The following is a 24,449-nucleotide window of genomic DNA, read 5'->3' on the forward strand; positions in this document are numbered from 1 at the left end:
ATGTCAGTTCATTGTTTAATCAGTGAACAGAAACTTGACTACATTCGTGAAGTTGTAAATCAGAGAGATCCAAAGGAGGATTATAAGCTCATTCGTAGCATAGGAGTTGGGACATATGGAGAGGTTTATAAGGCAAGCCATAATACAATGGTTCTCGATTTTTAGGCCCTTCGATTAAATACGAAGGACTATGCGGCTGTCAAAATAATCAAAGTGGATGCAAAGGATGATATTAAGGCGGTTCTTCAGGAAATACAAACTCTTAGGGACTGCCGACACCGTAATATTGTCGAATTCTACGATAGTTATTTTCGGTTAGTGTTTCATTACATTCATCCAATGCTTATAGACATAACAAACTATGGATATGCATGGAGTTTTGCGGTGGTTATTCGATGCAAGATATTTATACAAGTAGGTGCTAGAGTTATGTCGCACAACTATGTAGATACACGTAAACCAGTGGATGAAGATTGCATTGCTTTCCTCTCTCGAGAAACTCTTAGAGGTATTGCGTACATGCATAGCCAAGGGAAGATTCATCGAGACATTAAAGTAGGTAGCCTGCTTGAATCCCAGTTAAATAACTAGTTTCTTTTTTTGGACTCGTTTAAGAGGTTAATTATTTTCCACTGCTATTGAAATCCCTGTTTTTAGAATGGTTGCATGAGTTGTTACTTTTCGATATTAGTTCCTGGGCTCCTTTATCTGTAGAAAGAGAATTGCTCCTAACTTTGCTTTGATGCGAGTCTTTGTCAGTTCCTCACTGTTTCGTTTTTTTTTGCTCCTGACATTTCCTTCTTTGTGCCTATAGGGAGCAAACATTTTGTTGTGCAATGATGGAGCGGTCAAAATTGGTAAGTGTGTTCGTATCAGTTGATGGTCCTTTTTATCTTGCAAGTCTCTGTTTGAACGTTAGATTACTAATTTCCGGTTTCACTTCCTTACCATAAGAGCCTTGGATGTAACTTCTTATTTTGATTATACTCTATATTCGCATAGTTCTGGTGTAACATTACATGTATATCCGAATCTGGTGCATTAAGAATCTGCATCTGGACTCAACCAATTTTTACTGTTCGCGTACACAGCTGTTTGTAAATTATGGGTTATTGTGACTTCGTGAAACTTGGTATGCTAGTAATTTGATAATTTTGATTGCAATATGTCTACCAGATGAGCAGTACGCAAATTTGTTAATTACTCTAACACTAGCCTACTTACTAACAGTCCTACACTTTTTATTGGCTGAGCCCAAGGTTAAGTTGTTCGACTTCAAGGTCTGATATCAGACTGTTACACTCATGCGCTGTCCTGTATGTCCGCGCATTTATCCAGCCGCAACAGTATTTTCTGTGACTATCGGCTATACCTCCGGAAACGGCATAGGTGTGCACGTTGTTGCCCCTAGTTCCTTATCGCTATTTCCGCTGCGTTAAATGGATTGTGCGTAACGTCTGATCAGCTGTTTGTTTTCACGCGTGTTCTCGCGTATTAGACTGCCGACTGCCGGTTGCCATTAACGTGCACAGTGATTCCTGACAGAGTAACGTATCAACTTATTCATTATCCGCCAAATAAGTTTCGGTTCGCTTGACTGTTGTGGGGTGTGCGATTGGGATTCAGATGATTCGTCATCTGTTGGAATGTCCATGTGTTCATAAATTAGTTTTATTTCATTGATCGCAATCTGGGTAATAACAGTTGCAACTTTATAAATCTTGGACTTTTTTCTTTTCAGCGGATTTCGGTGTAGCCGCTCAAATCACTCATACGATACAGCGCCGCAATTCTCTAATTGGGACTCCATACTGGTAACTTGATGTACCACGTCAATGCATTCAAAATTGCGATTTTCTTTGATGCTTTTTATTTTAAAATCACTCTTGATCCTTTAAAATAGAGACGCTTCAAGTAATGTTATTGCATATCATTGTTTCTAAAGCATTTCATTTCTAAATCGTTTACGTGCTTTTCGGGAATTGTGGCTTCTTGATTCATGACTTACACCACTTTCGATCCTCAACCTTTGGCAGCGAAAATCAACTTATCCATAACATTTGAAAATTAAATTTAGGAATGTTTCTGCTCGATACTTTGTGGAATTTGAAATAGCTCATTTTAAGCAGACACAATCGTTCTTCGATGTTTACTATTACTAAATGTACCATCACTAATAACACTCTCACCACAGGAGGCTAATTATTCGAACTACAGTCGCAGGGTGTTTTTTACTCGAATCTACCTTGGAAACCATTTGTTAAATAGATCGGAAGTGTTCAAATTCTTGTATCTTGATCTATTTAATGTACATTGCTATTTTGAACGGGAATAGGTAAGCACTAAAATTTAAACAATCGAGGTTCTGCCAAAAATGTACACTTGTGCACCTTACGTGCGCTCGAATAAATCGCGTTTCAAGGTCTTATTTGGAAAATGTTCCAGTTTTTATAAGCTCATGTCTCTATCAAATCGAATGACTAGGTTCATTTTAATTCGTTTCCGTTTAACGCTAGTTTTGTCTTTTTACTCAAGGTTGTTGCCATTACTTTTTGATATTGTTTGAAGCACTGGTTCTGCTTCAGGATGGCTCCGGAGGTTGTTGCTGTCGAGCGCAAAGGCGGTTATGACGAAAAATGTGACATTTGGGCGGTCGGAATCACTGCCATCGAGTATGCAGAGTTACAGCCTCCAATGTTTGATCTCAATCCTTTGAAGTACGCCTATGAATCTGTCCCTTCAGTTTTTCTCCTTTCGGAAGCCCCTCTTTGACTGTCTTTTCGTTTGAAATAGAGCGCTTCGGATACTCAGCATGAAGAATTATAAACCGCCTACATTAAGGAATAAGTCCAAGTGGTAGGTTGAACGGGCGTTATTTGATTGGGTATTGTTATTTTATGCTCTTCAAAATAACGTAAACTTTCAGGTCCAACAAATTTCATGGATTTTTAAAGTTTGCTTTGACCAAAAACGAAAAGAAACGCCCGACTGCTTCTTTAACGCTGACGGTAAGCTATCTTCGTCATATCTGAACCAGACTGACCTCAGTGACTTTTTAATTTAAAAATGCATATACGTCATCATATCTTAAGTAGCGCTCTGTTCAATGCGTAATAAGTACCTATTTCCGGTGGCTATAGTGTTCCGCTCTGACCAGGTAAGCACTGTTTCGTTTGTTATTGTTTATGTGACGCCACGGATTTTGCGTTTAGAGTAATAGCTTTTCGTCTGTAAACTATGATCACCTGTTAGTTTACTTGTGCTCTTGAATGATTTTTACACTCAAATGTTCATTTTATTCAACACTGAACCTCAACAAATTCACATACAGCCTCTTCAGACCTGTCATCATCGAACTTTTTCCAAGACTTGCCATTTTTACAACCTTATCGAAGTCGACAATCCTTCTTCTATTAATTTTGTGTTGCACACAGTCTAAGATACTTTTCATCCATTCGCAATCACTGCATTTTGATTTGGCTTCATAATTATTGCATTGGCCAGTGCTTGTCGATCACTTGTATTTGTACATTGCCCTGAATATTGGGAGCACCATCTCTAGTTCAGTTGCTTAGCTTTCTGTCTGTTGATGTATGACGTGAAAAACACGCGAGCGACAGGATTCAAGGCTGTGTAGGCCCACCTTCTCTTGACGGTACCTCACTGCAAACGCTATGTTATTTCTGTTTATTTTCATGTTCTGTAATGCAGATCTGCTTCAAGATAACAGCAAAACACTCGTTCGCAAGTAAGCCAAGTGGAAAATCACTTTTTCTGGGTATTTTAAAGTATTTGAGCACACTGGAACTTACATGTCGAAGTTTTAGTAGGCTATTGCTAAGAGCCAAACCTGGTTTAGACACTAAATCTAGAACATAGGCCATTAATCCATGTGACTAAGGGAAGCCCAAGAATTTTGCTTATCTTTTTGAGCCCTCAAATGGTTTTCGAGTATGCTTTGTGGTTTTTCGCATCTGAAGATATTTTGGTAACTAAAACGGTCTTTAATTCGTACTTGCTATCAAATACTAGCTTTTGAAGTAATTTGCTGTTTGATCAGGTTTTTCGAATACAAATCCCCGCAGGACTTCGCCTCACCTCACGTCAAAATGCACCCTTAGAGGAACCATATCCATGTTTGGGTGTAGTGACATCGCTAGAACTCGTGGCGTAAGTGTGCATGCGTGTGAATGAAATGGGATTGAGGTGAAGAATAAACACGTGTCAAGAGGGACGGAGCAGAATCGCACCGCACTGCCAGGCCGGTATATCCTATCAAATGCCATTTCTCCGCATGTTAATACTACGTGCTCACGAATGTACAGTCGCCAGGGTGGTTTTGCGTCACCCCTCCTCTCTCCTTCCGTTTTTCCTACTAACTAACTGGGCCGGTGTCAAATCGGGAATGGCTTTTCCAGTTTCCTTTCGGGTTGAGACATCTACTTTTATGTCAGCGGACTCTGCAATGTATACGCATGCAGGCGCGTGCTATGCCTTGCGAAAAGCCACCAAATATTTGTGTGGATAACTTCTCCTCAGTTTACTCTCGACTCACATTTGATGCGGCCTAGTCTAGAGCAATTGGCTTCTGCTCTTAAGTACGCCCACAACTAATTTTATGTACTGAGTTAATTTAGGCAATTTCTGATCTCTGAATCGAAAAACTCAGTGCCGGGCAAGCTGTTTTGATAAGGTTATTATGTACTTTTAAAAACTCATGATGACCTAGGACCTGAACTTGTAGAATGCATGAAATTGGGTGTTTACAAACATAATTTTAATGATAACACTAACTTTGTGTAAAAACTCATCGCCTTCAATAATTTGCCGTACTTTAAATTAATTTTCGTGCTGCATGTAGTTGGACTGAGGGCCGGTGTTTTGGGCGCTACATGTCACTTGATTGTGTTGTAGCCAACCTCAACTAGGAGGAAATTGGAAAGTATTTCAAGACAAGTATTTATTCCCTTTTCACAGGCACTTCTGTGTAGCGCCTCTTCGCTTCCATAAAGTGCTTATGAGTGTTCTGGTGTTGATTTTTTACACAAGTCTGTGCTCTTTCTCGTTATGACAAAAGATGCTTGGCGTCACTCATGGTTCCCTATACCCCGAAGGTGTTTTTTTGAACCGGATAGATGCGATAGATACTTGTTTTCTGAGCTGATGCAAAGGTGACCAGGTGGAGCGTCTGTTTTTTGTATTTTTCACTTTGTTGTACTTTTGCATGGTTATAAGATGATCCAATGCAAGATGTCTTTGAAGTATTTTACAACTTCAAGCCGTGTAGTTTAGTCAGCGTCCGAAAAACTTGTCTCCTTGTTGAAGCTGAATGACTATCTGGTGTCTTTTGAATTTTGCTGTCCTGATGAAATAAATTATGCATATACGCTTGTAGGTTTAGGCGTATATTCCTTCTTTCATTCTTGTTATTACTTTTCTTATCTGAAATTCAGATTATTGTGAAGTTATACCTGCTTTCTTAAGTCGTCAAATCTGCGTCTCAATCTTAAGTGTTGAATTTCCTCGTATGCATACAAATTTACTCATTTTCACGCAGAAATATTCAAAGTTAACCCCCAAAGAATCTTTTTTGGTTATTTCATTTCATTTTGATGGTATACGTTCCGAAGGCTCTCTCCATTTTCTGCGTGAAAATTGCATTCATTTTATAAACAGTTTAGTTCATCCCTCTAAAAACAATTTTTATTCATTTCACTATCGTGTACGTCTGCCCTTGGTGAAATGTGGGTTCTATTCCCGCTTAAAGTGAAATCTTTTATGCCAATGTGGCCTATGTTAATTGTCTAATGATGCAATGTTGTTGCAGGATGAATCATGCAGTACCATCCACTGTGTTTTAAAAGTAGTGGGTAAAGAACCAGAGATTAAACCATAGGCGAGATCAACAATCCAAGTGATTATGATCGTTTGAGGCCTTAACGCAGACTGGCAACTGAAAAAGAGACAAAGCCATGAACTTGGGCGTCCACTTACTCCAAGAAAATATCTTTAAAATAAGGGTTAAATTACAACCAGTTTCGTAAAGTGTTTGTGGGATCTCGTCGTAAAATGCTTTACCTTCACGGAGTAGATGTGTCGCTGTGTGGTTCGAGTAGTCTGTTCAGCCGTTAGCATAACTTTAAAGTAATCCAACTAATTTGGCCGAGGATGCATTTAGAACCTCCTTTCATTGCCTGGCAACATTTTGTGAGCAAATTTGTGGTTGGATGTGGTTCACTTTTAGCACGAATTCGTGACCCAACCGCAGCTGTCACAGGCGCTGACCCTCCGACTTCTCCAGCAGAACCGCAATCCCGAACCCATCACTTTTAATCAGCCTCGGGAGGCAGCGGAAGCATCAGCTGCAGCACCACCGGTTGCCTCGCCGGGTGTTCAACCACACCAGGTCAACCAGGTAGCCGCATGCCTGCAGTCCCCGAGGTCTCCCTCCGGCCTCGCGGTCAAGCGGCCCACACCTGCTAATGCTCTCGCCACCAACGGCTCCGCTGCCAAGGACTCAGCCACTCCAAAGGTCTCTCACGTGCTTCCTGAGGGCGTGAATATTAAGGTAGGACTTTGCATCTCCACCAATACAGACAATCATTTTAGGTTGACACCCTTTTTGAACAGTTTACGAACTTGCATTCCTTGTGTGTGCAATATTCACTTTCGCGTACTATATTTACTGTAGAATAAAGTGGTTCGGGTGATGCCCAAAGTAAGTTCATTGCTCAGCACCACTCCTTTACGGAATCATTGTTCCCGCCCTTAAGTCATGAGTGTGCATGTCTTGCTCGGTATTAGCTAATCCGCCTCGCAATATCCTTCAGGCGTTTCGGCTGCATGTTGGGCACCAATGTGATGCTTTGCTCTTTGCATGGACAGTTGGGGGTTTTTATTCCTGTCGAAAATCAATGCAGGAATCCAGATAAGGACATTATACCCATGTAAATTAATGCTACTCTCAGCTCTTGCCACTTGGTTAATTTTTCGGGCCTCTTGTTAGATCTACTGTTGAGCCATAGCGGCACACTTTAAATTTTTACTTTTATTATGGACGGAAAAATACAGGTTATTTTTTTGGGGCGGGTGTCGCTAATTAATCGTTTTTTTGTGTGAAGCATATTCTTTTCCAAAATCTTGCAAAATGAAGTATGTCCTCCATTATAATCATAACAGTTTATCCGATTGTGATGAACAGTGAAGCATTCTTATTGAATTGAATGAAGAAATGCAGTGTCGTGTAGGTTCCAGCACTCCTAGCTCGGTTAATCTTTTCACTATTGGCGAGATCTTGTCTAGTAAAGTAAATCACGCTTCTAAGCTCACATGGCCAACAGAAGCCTTCTTGTCTGGGTGAGATTCATTCTTTAACATTTTAAGTAAATTGCCCTTTAGCATTCGCCCACTAATATTACCATCCTAGTGAACAGCTTAATCCAATCAAATTCTTGCTTTCTATAATGCTGTGAAGATGATGATATTCTTGTCGGCTATCCTTAACGTAAGTAAAAATAGGTATTTCAACCGAGAATTTTAGCCTGAGATGTTTTCCCACACTTCAAATGGCGTTATCACTTGTTCGTGCGCACCAAAAACGGTGGCGTCACCTTGAAGCAATTTTTCGATACCGTAGTCAAAATAATATGACCAGAATTTTTCTGCATATTTCTAAAAAGCGTCTTTAGTGGGTTACAATAAGTCGTGCATGTCCCGGTAAATAATTTATTCTGACATATTCATTGTGGAGGGTTTTCCCGAACTTCCCCTTGGTTTGCATCCACCTGACCAGTTCACTTGTTACACATTTATCCGCAAAAAGAGCCCTATGCTCTGCAACATATTGACATTGAATCGCGCGTACACGTAATGACTGCTCTGTTCACCTATTTACAGACGCCGGCAACTCGTTTCCCCTTCTCCTCGGCAGCACTGGAGGCTGCGAGCAAGTATGTGGCGACGCATCAGGAAGAGATGGGAGTGGTGCCTGCCTCGAAACCTAAGATGTCACAGGTGCCGCCACCACTGGCAATAGCGACCAACGGTGTTCCCGAGCGCATTCTCCCTACCCCTGCAGGGGGCAGTGTCTATCCGCGCTTCCCGGTGCGGGGCAAACGCCTGGAGGACGTGCGCATCATGGACGAGCTGGCGACTCCTTTGCCCGCCTACGCGGCCAATGCACCTACTGCGAGTCCTGCTCCCAAGCCGCCTCTACCCTCCTCCTTCTCCCCAACTGTTTCCGCTACTTCCTTCTCTTCCGCTTCCACCTCGCCCTGCAGCACTCTCTCTTCCTCCACCTCCTCTTCTGGCTCCCGTAGCTCCGGCTCCTCTAGTGCTGCCTGTGAGGATACGGAGGAGGATGACGATGAAGACGAGGTCTCTTTTGGAGGCGAAACCTCCGCGTTGTTGGAGAAAGATCGGCCGTCACCTCATGGTCCCATCAAAGTCACTAACTCCATACCTAATTTGGACGCGACTCCACAACCCGTTCGTTCTGTACGTTTCTTGTGTTTCATTAAAAAAATTTAATCACCTGCTGTGTTTCAAGTTTTGGCTAATGCTTTCTTCCTATGCTTTTTTTGAAATAAAAGTCAAGCCTATGCTCTCCTCTCGAAAGTATGACTTAGGCGTCATGCGCACTTATTTGGTATACATTTCGGTCGTTAACTTTACACTGGTGTAAAGAATTGGATTAAGTCATCAACTAAGGTTCGGAAATTACAAACCCCTCTCTAGGCGGTGTCTGTACCACGTGTCGATGCCGGGTGCAATGGAAGTGCAACAAAGAGTGTTGTTGCAGCCGAGAAGGAGAACAGAGTGGGGGTTGCTGTGAGGGGTATGCCATCGGAGGGTGGAGACGGCAGCGAGAGTCGCGAGGGGACTCTAACTCTAACCGCCTCGGATTTCGCAGCAGCAGATCTGGATCTTGGCGTGGCAGATGAGCAGCTACTGGCGGCCGATGGCGTGTTGACACTAGGCAAATGTTCCTCCAAGCGAACGGTGATTGTCCCTGTGCCTGCTTTTTTAGCCTGCGCATGTGCTGCACCTCGCCTGCTCTCAGCCTCATCATAATCATTCTTTTACAAGCGTCGTGCCTTTTTCTCGATGACTTGCATTTGCTATGTGTGGCCCGATCCTCACTCGCGTAAAGTTTGCCTCTTTTGGTCGTTGGAATCTTGCCCAAAGTTTGAGAAACAAAAATTAGCTATGTTCATATGCCAAATTTCGCTAAATCTGGGGCTAGAAATCTGCTTAAGTAATTGCTGACTGCACACAATTCACGCCTTGTATGCATGTTTGATTAGTGCATTAGAACTCGGCTGTTTAAAGGCTTCACAGCTGTTGTAACCATCTATTTGTCTGTTCATGTGCATTATTTAATGATTTGTTATCTCGCCGAGAAGAAATGTTTTACTCATTAATTACATGCTGTGATTGGATGTATTTATTTTTTCCCCACCAAAAAAAGCTATCCGCTTTTTGTCGTGGGTTTTAGAGCATATTTCCTAACCTGAGAAAGCTCTCTGTCTGCTATGGTGAATTTTCTTCGTCCTTTTGGTGCTACAGTTATGATGATGTTCTTTTTGCCCAATTTGCCCTTACAGTGATATTACTGCTTCTACCTTTTGTTCATTTTAGTATTTTATGTTTTCTGTTTCTCCTTCACCCCTTGTTTGAAACGGTCGTGATTTCTATTGCTTCTCTTCTCCTTTGCCTCACTCCCTCTTGTAATTTTTTTATAAGCATGATAAGTACGCGTAATTTCGGTTTCTGCTATCGGGTCTCCCAAGCTGCGTGATGCAGCAACTGAATTTCGTTCACTTTATCGCTCCCTCCAGTTCGACTAATTTAGCACCTCTTTCATCTTAGATTTCGCACAAACTTTTTATCATGTCATCTAAGCTGCCTGCTTGTCACAGTATTGTGCATTCAGCTAACTCATTCAATTCTTTATTAAGGTTCCTTTCCATTCCCTTACAGAACTCGACTGGGGGAGGGGACAGAATTAGCGAATTCGGCTTTCGAATGCGCGGAAATCCCCTGGAGGAGGAAGAAGAGGAGGATGACGAAGAACTGGACTTTGATTATGTCGATCCAGAGGCCGGGTAGGTGTTGCCAGTTCTAACGTCAATTCCCTTTATACAAACCTTACCAAAAGTTTCCAGCTATGTCTCATTCCCACTGAACGTACATAAAAGTGATTTAATAGGTTTGTTTGTCTTCTTTATCACTTGTTTTAGTTTTAAAATAGGCTCCCCATAGTGACCTGCCGGCAGGACCTTTAATGTAGTCTATTCTTAATTGCATGAATTACTGGTGCTAAAAGCATGTTGATGGTCACACGATTTAGCTATGCAATAGTTGAAATGCACCAACTTTTGATTCTGTCATTTTATGCCCATTGAGATAGGGAATGATCTCTCTTCCATGTTCTTCCCCTTCTGCGTGTGTGTGTGCGTGCGTGTGTGTGTGTGTGTGTCAAACTTGAGGCATGCCTTACTTCTGCCAGCGAAACCGTGCCGTCATTGTCAGAGGTGTCCACTGGCCAATCCGCTTCCCTGCGTGAAGCATACAACTGCAGGCGATGTGTGGGTATTCAGGCCTTGGCCAAAATCTAAGCACGCACTTGTCGGCATTCAGTGTCTGTGATGACAGCTAAATCGACCTGCTCCATCGATTTTTCTTTCTCTTCTGTGGTTACATTCAACTCTTGCATGTCACATGACCGCGCCGAGAATTGATCAATACCTCATTGTGACGTCTCGTGACGCGCACCATGCATCACAAGTTTTTTTAGGTCAGTATTTTTTCGGTGTTCTCTGCAATCCTCCCCTCGGCGAATAGGTTCAGTCGCAAGACTGGAATTTGAGCAAATTTTCGTTTTTGATTTCATTTGTGTACATTGGAAAACAAACTTGATCCCTTTCGCCTGATGGTAACATCCTTTTAGGTTTCGCACCTGTTTTGTACCGCCTTGACTACCTTTTAAATACTGGTTTTTAAACCGCAAAGCACTACTTTTTGTCGGTTTGTGTGATCTCAAAGTGCTTCCACTTCTGACTGATTGTCAATCATGCGCTGAAGTTGCCGCTTCTCGTTGATAGTAAGTTAAATTATACCTTATAGCCACTAACTTAAGTTTTGGCCATTACTAACCATAACGATGAAGATGTCTTAACCCTTACTACTATAAAGCCTTTTTGTGGATATTGTCAATCAGACGTTGTAGCTTTTTGTCTCTTAATTCTTACTGAAAGTGCAATTTGTTTTCCATACCTTTGAGTGATCTAGATACCTTGATCCTTTCTTTAACCGCGGACAAATGTTTGCACCCACGTTTTGTGGAATTTGGGAGTGATTATATGTTTTGGTGTTTTGTCTCGTTTTCCCTGTACGGTTTCTTGCTATTTCTGATGGTAAGTCTTTTGTGAGTGTTTTAAACTGGTTTCGTGCATGACAGGTCCGGAAGAAACAACATATGTTCTTTAATTGTGCAGCTCACGAAATTCGAGTTTTAGAAATGTCACTCGCATTAAATATCCACTATTTTACAGTCCATGATGTTTCGCTGAGTATTACATACTGCTCTATTCAAGGACAGTGTGTTTTGTTCCTTCTATCGCAGTTGTACTGTATCTGGGAAGACAATGCAATCAGAAAACTTCTGTTTTGCACTACTTTAGTATTGCTTCTTGTATGCATACTTGAACGTTTAGATCGGAACTAACGTATCTATATTTGTGGATTCGAAAGCATAAGAAATGATCAAACTTCTGGATTGAGGCTAACTGCAATTTCTAAACCGTAAAAAAATGCTCTGTTTTTGAAAAAAATTGTATCTGAGAAAAACTGCAAAAGCTGTGTTATGTTTCTTTATATTCTGTATTAAATATTTAGGTTGCAGCATACTTGAAGCAATTTCCCATACATTTGTGCATCAAGTCGTTCGATTCTTCTCTGCTTTGTGCTTCCTTGGGGAGTTTGGTTACCTCATCTGGATAATGATAGCGCAAAATTTTTTGCAGTTTTGTATATATTTTTCTTAAACATATAGTTGTTACTCGTTTGTAGGCTTTGTTTTCGTTTTATATGGATTCTTCGTTTAGCGTCTCCTCATTCGGTCGACTTTTAGTACCTAGACGTTGGAATTCAGTGGTAAATAAAATTCTCTAAATACACACTCGTTAAGGCCTTTCGAAGCTCAGTCGAAACTGAAATGTGAATGCACAGACGTCTGCGTTTGTACCCGTTGTGACTGTTTTTGTTTGGTCCATAAATGCTAACACAACGAATTCACACCAATATAACAAGTTTCTATAACAGACATTTTAACTAGGGTGATAGGCATTCAAATAAAAATTTCGCCGATCCTGGCAATTCGCTGGGATAGAGTTCTTTTTTCCGTAAAACAGTAATGCATACATCATAAATGAATCGCCAGGGATTGACGCAATCGCAGATTTAAAAATGCTGGAGACGCTGGTTGTGTGGCGTCTGGTTGCTTGTTTTGAGGTGTGATTAGCAATAAAATGTTTATTTGAGACATAGGTTATGTACGTATGCGCCTTGAGGGTTAAAGTAAATCACATAATCACCGCCGATAGGTTCATCTCGCATCCGGGTGCGCGGCCGGCTGCGGAGGGTAGTGGCGCTGGCATTGGCGTAACGCAACACGAGTCGCGCACCTTCGGGGAGAACGACGATCAGCGACCTCGACGGGGCAAGTCCGATACCAAAGTGGTGCAGCGCCAGCATCGCAGATCCCCGCGACGTCAGGTATCTGAGTCCACTGAGCTAAGTGCTCTCGCCACCGGTATGAAAGAGTCTGAAAAACTCCCCGCGCAAAACGACTTCTTCCCCGAAAAGACTGGCGCGTGAGTATTAGAAATCTTTGTAGGCACCCATATTTACGCAAGCCAATTTTATCCTCACTATCTTGTTTGCCAGGTCCATTCTTGCTTTCAGTCAATTTACAATGCTTCAAATTTCTGTCAACGTCCTTTGCTGCTTTGTGCTTTCCTAGTTAGAAAGGCATTAGTATCCACTTGAATCTTCCATATTTCTTAATGTTGGACCATTTTCATCTAAACCTGACCACAACGTTTCCTTTGTCTTTACATTGGCGGAACATTTACTACTGAGATCACACCTGTTGGCGCGTAGCGCTGTGTACAATTACCAGATTCTACAGCACTAGGGTTGCTCTTGATGCTAGCATTTGTGGAATGATTAGTTTTCACATTTGCATGTCACTTTCCCGCATCTAAGAATATTCTGTTATTACCATATCCGAGTCTAGTTTTTTCCCCGTAACTTTTAATACTCAAACCATGTGCGGGTTTTGTTTTAAAATAATACACATTTTGATGTGTCTGACTTGCTTTTTGTTGTAGCGAATTGGCGGATATGTTAAGACAACTCAAATTCGCACAGAAGTTTGCTTGGCTCGCCGGGTAAGTTGACTTCGTTGAATTCACCATCCATTTCTGCGGTGTTTTTGTGACCACTAACATGTTCAAGCCACTCGTATTTGTGCATTCGATGCCATAAATTTTATCGTCATTTTGTCAAATTAACCGCACTCTTCTAGCATTCATCTGTGGGTTAATCTGTGTAATTTTTTTCTGCATTACCGATGTGTTTTCAGTGAGCCGTCGGCTGCCCCATTGGGTCTCTCCTCGTTCAATCCGGGTTCGGTGCCGACACTACACCACGCTACGAGCTCACCAGACACGGCGCACCATTTTCTGGGTCGCTCAGGTGGCAGCGGTCTACTGTTACCGCCGATGAACTCCTCCGACACGGAAGGGTCCGTGCTCCAGCCGCCCTCACCTCAGCCGCGTCCGAAGACCTCTGCACCAGCGATGTCCTCGGGTAGCCCTTCTCTTTCTGCCCGTCCCGCACCCTTCACGCTCTCCCCGCCCGTTGCCTCTTCACCATTTGCATTCTCCAGCGGCATACGATCTGTTGTCGATCTTGCGGAGACGAGTATTGCGGAAACAGGCACATTAATTACTTCTGCTACTGCCGATGGTAACACCAATGATGGTAAATTTTTGTTTTCTGTATACTGGTTGCTCGTTTTTCGCACCACTGTTTTTTTGCATAAATTATCCGACGCTTAGCTGTTACAACCTTCGTTCTCTCATTGAGCCTTTGTAACTTCCGCTTAAACTATGTCGCATTGATTCGCATGGCATTTAGGAGTTTTGACTAGTTCGTCAATACATAGTGGACTTGCGTACTTTCTAATTGATGACGAAATAATGTAGGACTTATCGCAAGTTTTATCCGTTAAGGTTTCTAGGCATAACAGGAACTAGAAAACGACATCTATGGTTTATTTTCTGTTTGTATACGTTGAAGAGAGTAATGTGAATACCAGTTTGTGAATACAAATGTTTGAAGTATTTTCTCTCGCCAGAGCAACAACACTTGAAGCCCATCAGACCAACCGCCCCGACTTCTAGCGAGATAATTTCGCAATCGCATTTACCTGGGCATCAACCAACAAATGTGCCCTCCGGTTAGTCAATCCCTTTATTCCGCCTCATCCCTATGACAGTTTGCGTAGAAGGGATGTCTTATCCTAACGCTGTTTTATTCATTAACTTCGACCTGCAGTGGTACTCTGGCGAGCGCGTAACTTAGTATTCGCTGCATACTGTTCGGGTATATTTTCGATTGGTGCATATAAAGGTAAAGGCATGAAGCCAGTTGCTCATGCTAGACTGCGGAAACAGGTGTGGGTGCATTTCAGGTCTCAGCGTTTCTTCATTCACGCCTCATGCGAATTGTCCTTCTCTCAAATTTCACTCGAATAAATAGGAATATATCCGTTCGAATTTATACGGTGTCTCCTATTTGTAAAATTTGGTCGCTTTGATCATAACTGTCTGTACAATCTGTGTAACATTGTCGGGAAATATTTCGGGTCTTCCCTTTAACTCTCATTTAAAACTGTATTTGGATGCAACCGTTCTAAATGTCTGCGACAAAAAATATTGAATGTTGTACATGGCTGACGTCATTCTTCGAAATGTCCCTGTATTTTTTGCATTTATGTGCACTTGTAATTCCAAGGCCGCTGGCCATTGGTTTTGTACTAATGAGTAAAAAGCTAAAATCAAAAACAATTATCGTCTTTTGTTCTCGTTCCATACATTTACATATTCTTATGTATGATCACTTATTGGCATTATAATATGGCGTCAAAGAAATCTGTTGCATTTCATGTTTTATTGACGTTTACTAAATGCATATTTTCCCTTTTTTACTATTTTTTACTTTGGCATTTCCATTTGGTTGAATAGGCTAGGTTTAAACCCTGATTTGCCTGTGGACGCTCGTGTCATGTGTTCATTGGAAATTGAATGATCGAGCTGATCTGTTACTGAATTTACAGAGACGTTGACAGTCTCCGCTACTTCGCGGCCTCCCTCACCGCCTAGCCAACCCTTGGATGACCAACATCGGTGCCCCTCATCCACTGCTGACAGTGCATCTTCCTCATTTCCTAAAACGCCTCTCCCTCCGTCTGCCGACCCTGTATCAAAGTTATTCATTCAGCATCAAGCCTTTACATCCCCATGCTTCTCTATTCATTCTTTCTTGCACCACGACGTACGTTCTTGCCCATTGTCAATGGATGTTTTTCCCTAACTTTCACTTGATCACTTTGATTTTCGGGGTTTGATAGCTACAGTTTATTATCAAAATCAGGACAATTGCAAATATTGGAACAAGTTCAATGCTTTAATCATCTCTTTTAATCGTGGGAATCGAAATACATGCAGTAAAGCCCGTCAGTTTCCTCTGCCAAAGACCACCACGTCTTGATACGTTATCACCGATTCATTGCGTAATCGTCCATAAAAACTCCTTTTTATACGTTCCTGCTAATCACTATTGGCTGCCATGTCTACCTCCTACGCCTCGACGCAATTGGTGCTAATCTGCCGAAACCAGCCCCAAGTTGCTCTTCGATAAAAATTTCTAAGTGCTCCAGCTCTTTACTTGCCTCGATTCACGAATTTCTCCCCTTCATAGAGAGAACCATGGGTGCTGGATTGCCGTGATAATTTGAAAGTCTTCTCACCTCATTGTCAGTAATCAAGTGACTGAAATGTTGCCTTGAGGTGTTGGATGAATTGGACAAGTGTCTTCTATTGATAAAATCATTCTTTTGTAGGTTCCATCGACATCATACAGCTTGGGCAGTCGTCATAGGCAGAACGGAGTGGAACAGGCGAGTGCACAGACGCGTATCTTAACAAGTAAGAATGGTGGTCTGAGACGAGTAGTAGAGGAAGAGGAGGGTAACGTTAGGATTCCCTCCGGGGCTGCTCCGCTTGCTGACCAGGAGACTGAAGATGATGATTTCAGAACGAAAGAGGAGGAGGTTAAGGTGAAGGAGAAACATGAGCACGAACAAGAGCAGGCGCACATCCAGGAAGCTGAGATTGAGACAAGGGAGGTGGAGTTGCCACCGCTTCGTAGCACCACGCACCCTTGTCGCACTCGCACCTTCCCCAACTTGTACTGCGCCTTTTCACGTACCGTCGCCCCTTCCCCCTCCACTTGCCCCAATCTCCTCCATATCTTTTGCAATGCTCAGCCGCAATGGCGTCGTCACCCGAGGAAGACGACCTCTGCTCCTTCCCTCACGGAGGAGAATGCGGTTAGTGTCGAGGACACCAGCCTCATTCTGGTGGAATCTCTTAAGGCGGTTGCCACCGAACCCGTGATTAAGAAAGTCCCATCGGTCCTGGCAGACAAGCATCGAATTTGTCCTCCGGCCTACCTTTCCCCACAACCTTCGGGAATGCTTAGGCGTCTGAGGCAGAGTCCTATTGACAACAACAAGGTCAGGCCTACCTCGGTTTCGATCTCCTCCATGGATCATGCTCTTCAGAAACTTTCTCGACCGGGGGGTGGTATCTGCAGTAGCTACGCTGCTCCACGGTGGACACGTCAATCTACAACGGACTTGCCGCCCACACCTCAAGTTCACGTATGCCCTTTGTGCATTTTTTTTTTTCAAACTTGTCGAATGCGTCACTAACGCAGTTTGAATGAGAAGTTAAGTGATACTTGTACCCGTTTCCTTGAAAATTTGACACCTTTTATTCTTATTTTCGAGTGCATTTAGTGCCACGAGGTTATTTTGATGGGCCTCCGTAATCGTGTTTAATACTAAGCTCATCTATCTGACACTGACCAAAAACAGCCAGTGCATTGTTTACATCTCTGCCTCATAATTATTGCCACGAGACCATGCGTGACCTGACGCTAGTGAATTTAATATTTACTTAATGAAGCCTAATTTTACTATTTTGGAATCTCAACTGCTCTCCTGCGCATTCGGTAGCGATCGACCACTGGCTTCCTTATCTCGCCACATAAGGATAGGTGGAATATTGTAGCGGTGAGGAACCGGGGCAAACTAATGCTTATTCTTCCTTCAGATGGGAGCATGTTTTATGCTGGTTTTTGAAGGATGCCCTTTGACCATCAACTCGACGGCAAGTTGGATTAATCCAGCTAACAATGGTAACTTTGATTTTCAATATGTTTAAGCTTTTAATGAATGATTTAAGTGTTCTTTTTTTATTGAAGGGCAAATCTTGCTTTTTGGCAGCGCGGAAGGCATTTATTTTCTTAGTCTTAAGGATCTCGCCGACCGGTCATTGGAATTGGTATGACTATTATCTATATCTCTTTAACTTTTGTTTTTGAGATTCACTTAGCCCTCATTGCGACCAGACTCAATTAATGCCAGTCTTTGGCATTGCAAAATTCATAAGAACCTTCTCTGTTTTGTCCTTTGCATTGACATTAACTGGTTGAGGGATTGTCTTTACGAAACATTTTTTCGTAATTTTAATGGATTTAAACATAAACTATTTCAATACAAATTCTGGAAGTTGGTGCAGGTACTATACTTATGAATATCCTGTTACGTTGTTTTACGTTGATTTATCATGCACCAATCAGCTAGTCTCTTCCAGGTTAATAATAGTTGGTTTTGGCGTAATAATATAATTTAAATCTTACATATTACATTATGTTATTGTGCTTTTATTGAGGATATCTAAACTGCTATCTTTTCCTTTTAAATTTATTACCCTTTTGCGCATTCGAGCTTGTAAGGCCTTTCGGTCTTTTCATTGTCTGTCAAAGTAAGCCCTTCTCCGCTCTGTTCAGCTTATTAGCTCGGGCAGATTGTAGCGTGGCATGCACTCGTTTGTTATCACAGACCTTCTTTTTTCTTATGCCCGCAGCTCTCCTCGCGCTATTGCCACTGGCTGGCAGTGGTGCAGAATACCATGGTCTCAGTTTCGGGCAATCCACCGCACCTCTACACCCACAACCTCACCACCCTTATGAAAATGAAGGCATCTGGGCACTCCATGAATGCAAAGCTTAACCGGATCTCCAATCTCTTCCCCAAGTAAGTAATTTCCCTGCACATGTCATCCATACGCACGTACCTATTTTCCCCTCAGCAGTCTAACCCCAAGTCCGACTCTAGTTTGTTACAGTGTGAGAGGTCGCAGCAGTGGCTTAACTATTACCATAGTGACGTAACCATTTAAGTACAACCACTTAAGCAACTCCTTCCACTGATCCGCCTTTGGCATCCTATTTGGTCTTGCCTTATGTGACATTTTAAGACGTAAATTAGCACTGTCTGTTAGTTCTCGTGTCGTTGTCCTTTTTTTACTTCATTTCGTCTTGTTTTAAATTTTTTTGTTGGCAAAAGTCACCAAGAATAATGCAGATTTATCCCTTAAAGGTCTTGAAAACCTCTACTGTTGACCTTTATGAAGCGAAAATGGGGATTTGAATGCACGTTGTGTTGCTAAGTGACGTGCTGTTAGTAACAGAAGTTTTATGAACATTTTAGACTCACGCGCCAATGTAATACTATTGGTAAACTTGATTCTTCCACCTCTGTCTCTAAATTGTGGTGCTATTAAGATATTCACAACTTAGATTGGCTTTATTTAAACAGAAGTCTTAGGCGAGTTCAGTTCTGTAATTCTATTTTAACTCGAGTTTCAGGCATACTCGTGAAGGGGTGTTGCTTAACACCATTATTTAAGTGCATATATTTATGATTGGCAATTTATCCGGTCTTGCATCCTTGTACAATATTTCCTCGGCGTAAATATTCTAGTAATTTCCCCTTCTCCGTTCTTTTCTTTCGTACAGACGTTTCTCACCCTCAAATAAAGTGTCGAAAACGAAGGGGTGTCTGCGAGCCAGTTTGGTACGAAGCCCTTTCACCGGTGCCCGATACCTTTGTGCTGCATTCCCCCATGAAATTCTCGTGATGGAGTGGGTCAACACACTTTCAACGTTTATTGAAACCAAACGGGTACGACTCTGGTGATTAAAACACTAACCAAATGCCTTATCTCATGTTTAAATCGCTCTCACGCTGCCTCGAAATTTTATCACTATGTTTATATTTAAAATGTACTTCCACTTGCTGGCGTTTTTCAAATATCATCTCCCTTTTTCTCTGACTTAGGCGACTTTCTCCATCTGTTTCACCACAACTTCCTCCTTTCAGGTACCAGTTTCTAACATGCCTCAATCGCTGCCAACTTTCGATTTGCTGGTGCAGCAAGGCTTGAGATTTCCTTTAGCTTGCTTGGGTGTCTATCGGCATCACTCGCGCCGGGGATTGGCAGGAGAGCGCTACCGGCTGCACCTCGTCGATCTGAACGTGCCTACCTCTCCCACAATCCCCCTTCCCTTGGAACCCGTCCCCACACTCTCCCACGCCCTGTCCCCTCCAGCAGCAACCCCCATGGAGCCCAAGAAACTCACCAAAACGCACTCTGAGGCCGCAGGCCCCCCTGCTGCACCCGCCTTTGATGCTGTCACCGCCTCCCCCTTTGGCAAGACCGCTGGCGACATTGGCCACAGCAATAATTCCGTCTTTCTGGGTATGTGTACATTTCTTTTTGACGACCGCTTATTTCAGCTTTAATATGCTCCATCTGTATCAGTTCTTTGAGGTTTCGTATGGGGAGGAAAAATTCTTCCAATGCATGCGTTCCATTGGTGGTTTTTTAAATTTTCGCTCTCCGCACACTAACTCTTGGTTGCTTATCAAAGAAACTATCGTTCCACTTTGCCTTGAATTTTGCATGCAAACAGTTTTACTACCCATCCTCCATATGCCAAATAAACGGCATTGTTAATATACTGGCTTTTCGCCAAGATTCTGTAAATTTAAACACTTCTTAGTAAGTTCTCTGCATTAATGGCTTAATTAAAGACAATAAGCTTCATTATTCCACGCTAGCCTTAACCTTTTTTGGGCGTTCGTACATGACCTTACTACCTTGCAATTTCCATCTGTTTAAGTGTAGTATCTTGTTTCGATATTTCTGTTAAACTATTTGCAATGAGGTTTGGCACTAAATTAGTTATGAATTAGTCGCAGTATTTATCAGGAGGTCCATCCTGCTACAGAACTATGCCCTGATTTGGGGGTCTCAGTTAACCTTAAAGCCCCACACTGAGTGTGAATAGAAGTTGGCTTGTAAAATTTGATGTTGGAACCTCTTGTGTAGGCGAGGGCGATTGTTCAGTGAGTCGTAAAGTTAGTATGTTGTCTATACAAAACGATAAGGGGTCGAGGCCTCAGTTGACTACTGCTTTTTTTCGTCCAAATACGTACTGGAAGCTGAAAAATGTTACCGAGGTGCTGACAGCGTTAATGGATGGTTATGCATCATATGCTTGGTGGTAGTTACAGAATGCCTTCAGACGTAGATTTTGCGCTTTTCAGAGACAGATCGACTAACTGTGGTGAGTGTGATTCAACTTCTGAAGAATACCGTCCTCGTCTGCTTCCCAGGTATGTCTATACCGATGCAGAATTGATGACAATAACAAATAAGATGAATTTATTTTGCATGCACCTTGGTTGCAGACTGCGCGAAATTGATTGGCTTCAGTGGTCGGCTGCGAAAGAAGCTGCGTCAGCCAAATACCATTACATTTGATGGTCTTCAAATTCAATCAGTGGGTTAGTTACTAAACGTTTTTCTGTCTGGTCTCTAAGTCAATTTTTCAACTGCTTAATCCTACATTCAGACATCGTTTGAACTTAGCTGAACTTATTACCATTGCACTTAAAGCTGTTTGATTTTACGTCTGCCCAAATAATCACTGCTTTAGGCCAAATAGAACCGGTATTGTTGTGGTGAGGTGTTTGTTGCCTCATTTGCTTTTGAATTTCACTAGCGAAGTCCGTTGATCTCGTAACTTGATAAACGTCATTCCCTTGTTTTACAGGGCCATTGGTTTACGATCTTTGTAGACATCTAGCTTTGACTGTAAATTCTGCCGATCAAGTGCATGCATCCATTTACCACTCTCTAAAAGCTCTCGTTAGCCAGACCATCAACTATCGTACGTCTGTCGCTACTGTAGGCGCATTTACGGATCAGCCTAGTGACGTGGTTGTAATGATTCCTTCATCATCCTGTGCGACGTGTCTTGTCCGTTTGGGAATCAACTACGCTTCGGTTTTCCTATTGAAAAGTTGTAATTTCCATCCCATCGTCATTATGAGAGCCTGTTTCTGTAAAGCAAACTCCAATTGTATGTTCCGGAGCTTGGAGAGGTGTTTCAGGCCAGATTTGAAATTTTATCAGGCACGAATTAACATCAATCTACATTTCATCCCATATGCTCCCAAAACCTTTAAATTTAAGCGTGTACTTTCAAAAGTTTACTATTATGAAATTTAGATCAAAAAGTACTTTGTCGTTTGCATGCTGTTCGTCAAACTTACTTTTATTTCTTGGATATTCGATTCAGTTGTGATGGTCACCAGCTGTATCATTTGTGGTGCTTTTTATAGTGAATTTAGAATGAATTATTTTCGCGCCTTTCTAGTTGGTCTGCGCGACAGCCTCCTAGTCTTTCATCCACACGGCTTCCTCGGGAAAAGCTTTGCTGGCGAGGTGAGCTACTTTCTTATATACGGTGTTACTAACATCGCATGAGTAGGCAATTCTGAACGTGATTCGTATCCATTTTATGAATTCACCGAACTATCATACTTTTGCTATTTAAAGGAGGTTTAAATATTAGAGTATACACGTTTCTTTTCCGGAAAATTGCAGCTCACCCAGGAAATAAACGATGACAAACATGTTTACCGCGTCTTAGGACATGACCGGTGAGTTTGCTTTTCGTATCCTCTTGCACCCTATTTTCCCTACCTCTCATAAACGCCAACAATATCGTTGACATAAACTTCAATGAGACTTTTGCTTTTGCACTCCTCTTTATTTTGTATCGAGTAATAGTGTCATTTAATTTGTTTATTTGCAGACGCCTGCTTTGGTAGGGATTTGTTAGATGAGAACCCGATCTGATAGAGCCGTTTTTACAAATCGTATGAAAACGCTTCTTTTTGTTGAGGAATACAACAACGATCCCCCATTTTCGTACAAAAACACACGTGATATTACCAATTGGAACATTCAGTTGTTGAAACTATGTGATTGACGTAGCTAGGGTTGTTGAGCTTTTCTGCGATAGTGGCATTCTAAAATGCTCGGGTAAGTTGCTACTAATTTGTTAATATCATCTACTTTTCAATATTTGCACTAACAGTCCAAGCGAAAGGTATTCTGCATTTGTAACTGCAAAAGCGACAAACTCACTTAGTATTCTTTATTACTATTGTAACCGTCTTTGCGTTTAGAAATATAGTCGTTGAGAGTCGTCCGGTCGATGGCTCCTTGAACAACTCCAACATCTATCTTCTTGCCGGCCATACCGACAACTCTTCGTAGACGCTCCTCTGTTGTGCCACTCGCTTAGATTTGCCTATATGATTTTCCGACATCAAGAGAAGCTTGCGCGCCTCGATCTCCCAGCTTTCTTTCTCCTTTTTCGTTTGACTCCCACATCCACATACCATCTAAACATGCACACATACACACTGTATATTTCTTTTTTTATCATAAACGCCATCACGTGTGTGCTTGCGTACGACCACTCGCTAAGCCAATTGCCTTGTCATCTCCACTATAGTACCAAAACAGCTTCCTCCTCCCTCCGCGGTCTTAGGGTCGCCACCTTGAAGGTACGCGAATTCACCACCGGACCGCAGTTTTCCGCCTTTACTGTAGGAACCATCAACCGGTTCTAGCTCCCTATGTATGTACGCACACGCACTCACCCACACGTACCCAGTGACGAAATCCACCCGACACGCATTTTGTGCTTGCTTCATTTCTTTTCTCCTCCACCACTCCCTTACCCCCATATCCAGCGTTCCGGTGAGCGCTGTTAAGTTAGGTTTCCCTTGTGTCTTCTCCTTGTCCCTTTCACTTGTGGTTTTTATTGCTTCTGTTCTGGAATGATGCTTTCATTGCCTGCGAGAGAGGGGTACGCGTTTAATTTTTCGTAAAAAGTGGAATGAATCGTAAAATGAGTTTTTTTTGCGTCGTCCAATTTATCTTCCACTTATAACTGGGATAAAATTGAGTCAGCAATGGTACAATTGGGAATTACTCAATTGTTTTGCAAGTTGTGCAATATTTCGCCCACTACGATAATGACAGATGGCTTTCCCACTTTACACGATCGTGTCATTCGCTGTCAGTTGCATACAGTGCTAATGTCATGTCAAAAACAATATTTCCTTTTAGCAATGGCTTGATGGCCGAGTCACTTTGCTACGTCACTTAGTAATCTTTGGATGTTATCATAAATATCTAACAGTGCGATTGTAATTGATATACAACTTACAAAAATTCAAGCTGTGGTCGTGGGGAGCCCTCTGTGGAATATTCAATGTGTTGATGCGAGGTCGTCTCTACATCGCCACCTGACCATCGTGAAATACTTGCATTTTCACATCCCAAAGTAGTCTCCGACGAGCCATAGCACCTTCATTGGATCGTCATGGGTTACTGCTTAATAACCTAGCAGAAAATACGCGAACCCTCGGGGGGGCCTTCCCACTTCCGAGTCCAGCGCTCTCACTCCCCACTTTTTGCACAAATCTCAAGGCGCCTAGCAGGACTTAAATTTTGTGCGTACTTTTAAAAACGTTGGCCTTACCATCATCATCGTACAAAACTAGGCAGCACTATAACGGTTTACGATCAACCACGTTCCACTTTATCTTAGCTTTCGAGGACGTGCCATCGACACGATTTTAACTTCGATTTCCAACTATTTTTGCAGTTCCACATCCCGAACACGTATCTTCCCGTATGGAATAAACTGCGGCAAAATAAGGTGGAGTTCGACGTGCGACCATCGATTAACGAATAGCACATTTGGAATTTACTTTTCAGATTGCAAAAGTACGAATTTGGGTACAGAAAACATGGTAAGGGGTACACCATCGTGCCTTGAGAGGCGAACTGAACCCCATAACATCTGCAAAAAGTGTG

General features: G+C 42.3%; 1 protein-coding gene across 1 annotated transcript; it reads left to right on the top strand. All coding sequences in view use genetic code 11, as the record gives it.

The window, feature by feature from the left end:
* Positions 1–24,327, top strand: EGR_01274 (Mitogen-activated protein kinase kinase kinase kinase; the record flags this gene model as incomplete). The annotated part of the gene is made up of 30 exons (XM_024490523.1): positions 1–123; positions 166–314; positions 350–414; positions 449–555; positions 815–857; positions 1,742–1,814; positions 2,586–2,717; positions 2,794–2,856; positions 2,927–3,008; positions 6,245–6,568; positions 7,897–8,496; positions 9,982–10,106; positions 12,606–12,875; positions 13,395–13,454; positions 13,649–14,049; positions 14,426–14,527; positions 15,407–15,624; positions 16,193–17,014; positions 17,469–17,553; positions 17,620–17,699; positions 18,285–18,454; positions 19,219–19,384; positions 19,583–19,961; positions 20,813–20,881; positions 20,957–21,052; positions 21,928–21,995; positions 22,158–22,213; positions 22,745–22,831; positions 23,077–23,170; positions 24,238–24,327. 30 exons carry the CDS (start codon positions 1–3, stop codon positions 24,325–24,327), a joined length of 5,199 nt encoding a protein of 1,732 aa, XP_024354847.1.
* Positions 24,328–24,449: the final 122 nt, after the last annotated feature.

Source organism: Echinococcus granulosus (genome assembly GCF_000524195.1).
Source record: "Echinococcus granulosus chromosome Unknown EG_S00005, whole genome shotgun sequence".
Lineage (NCBI taxonomy): Eukaryota > Metazoa > Platyhelminthes > Cestoda > Cyclophyllidea > Taeniidae > Echinococcus > Echinococcus granulosus.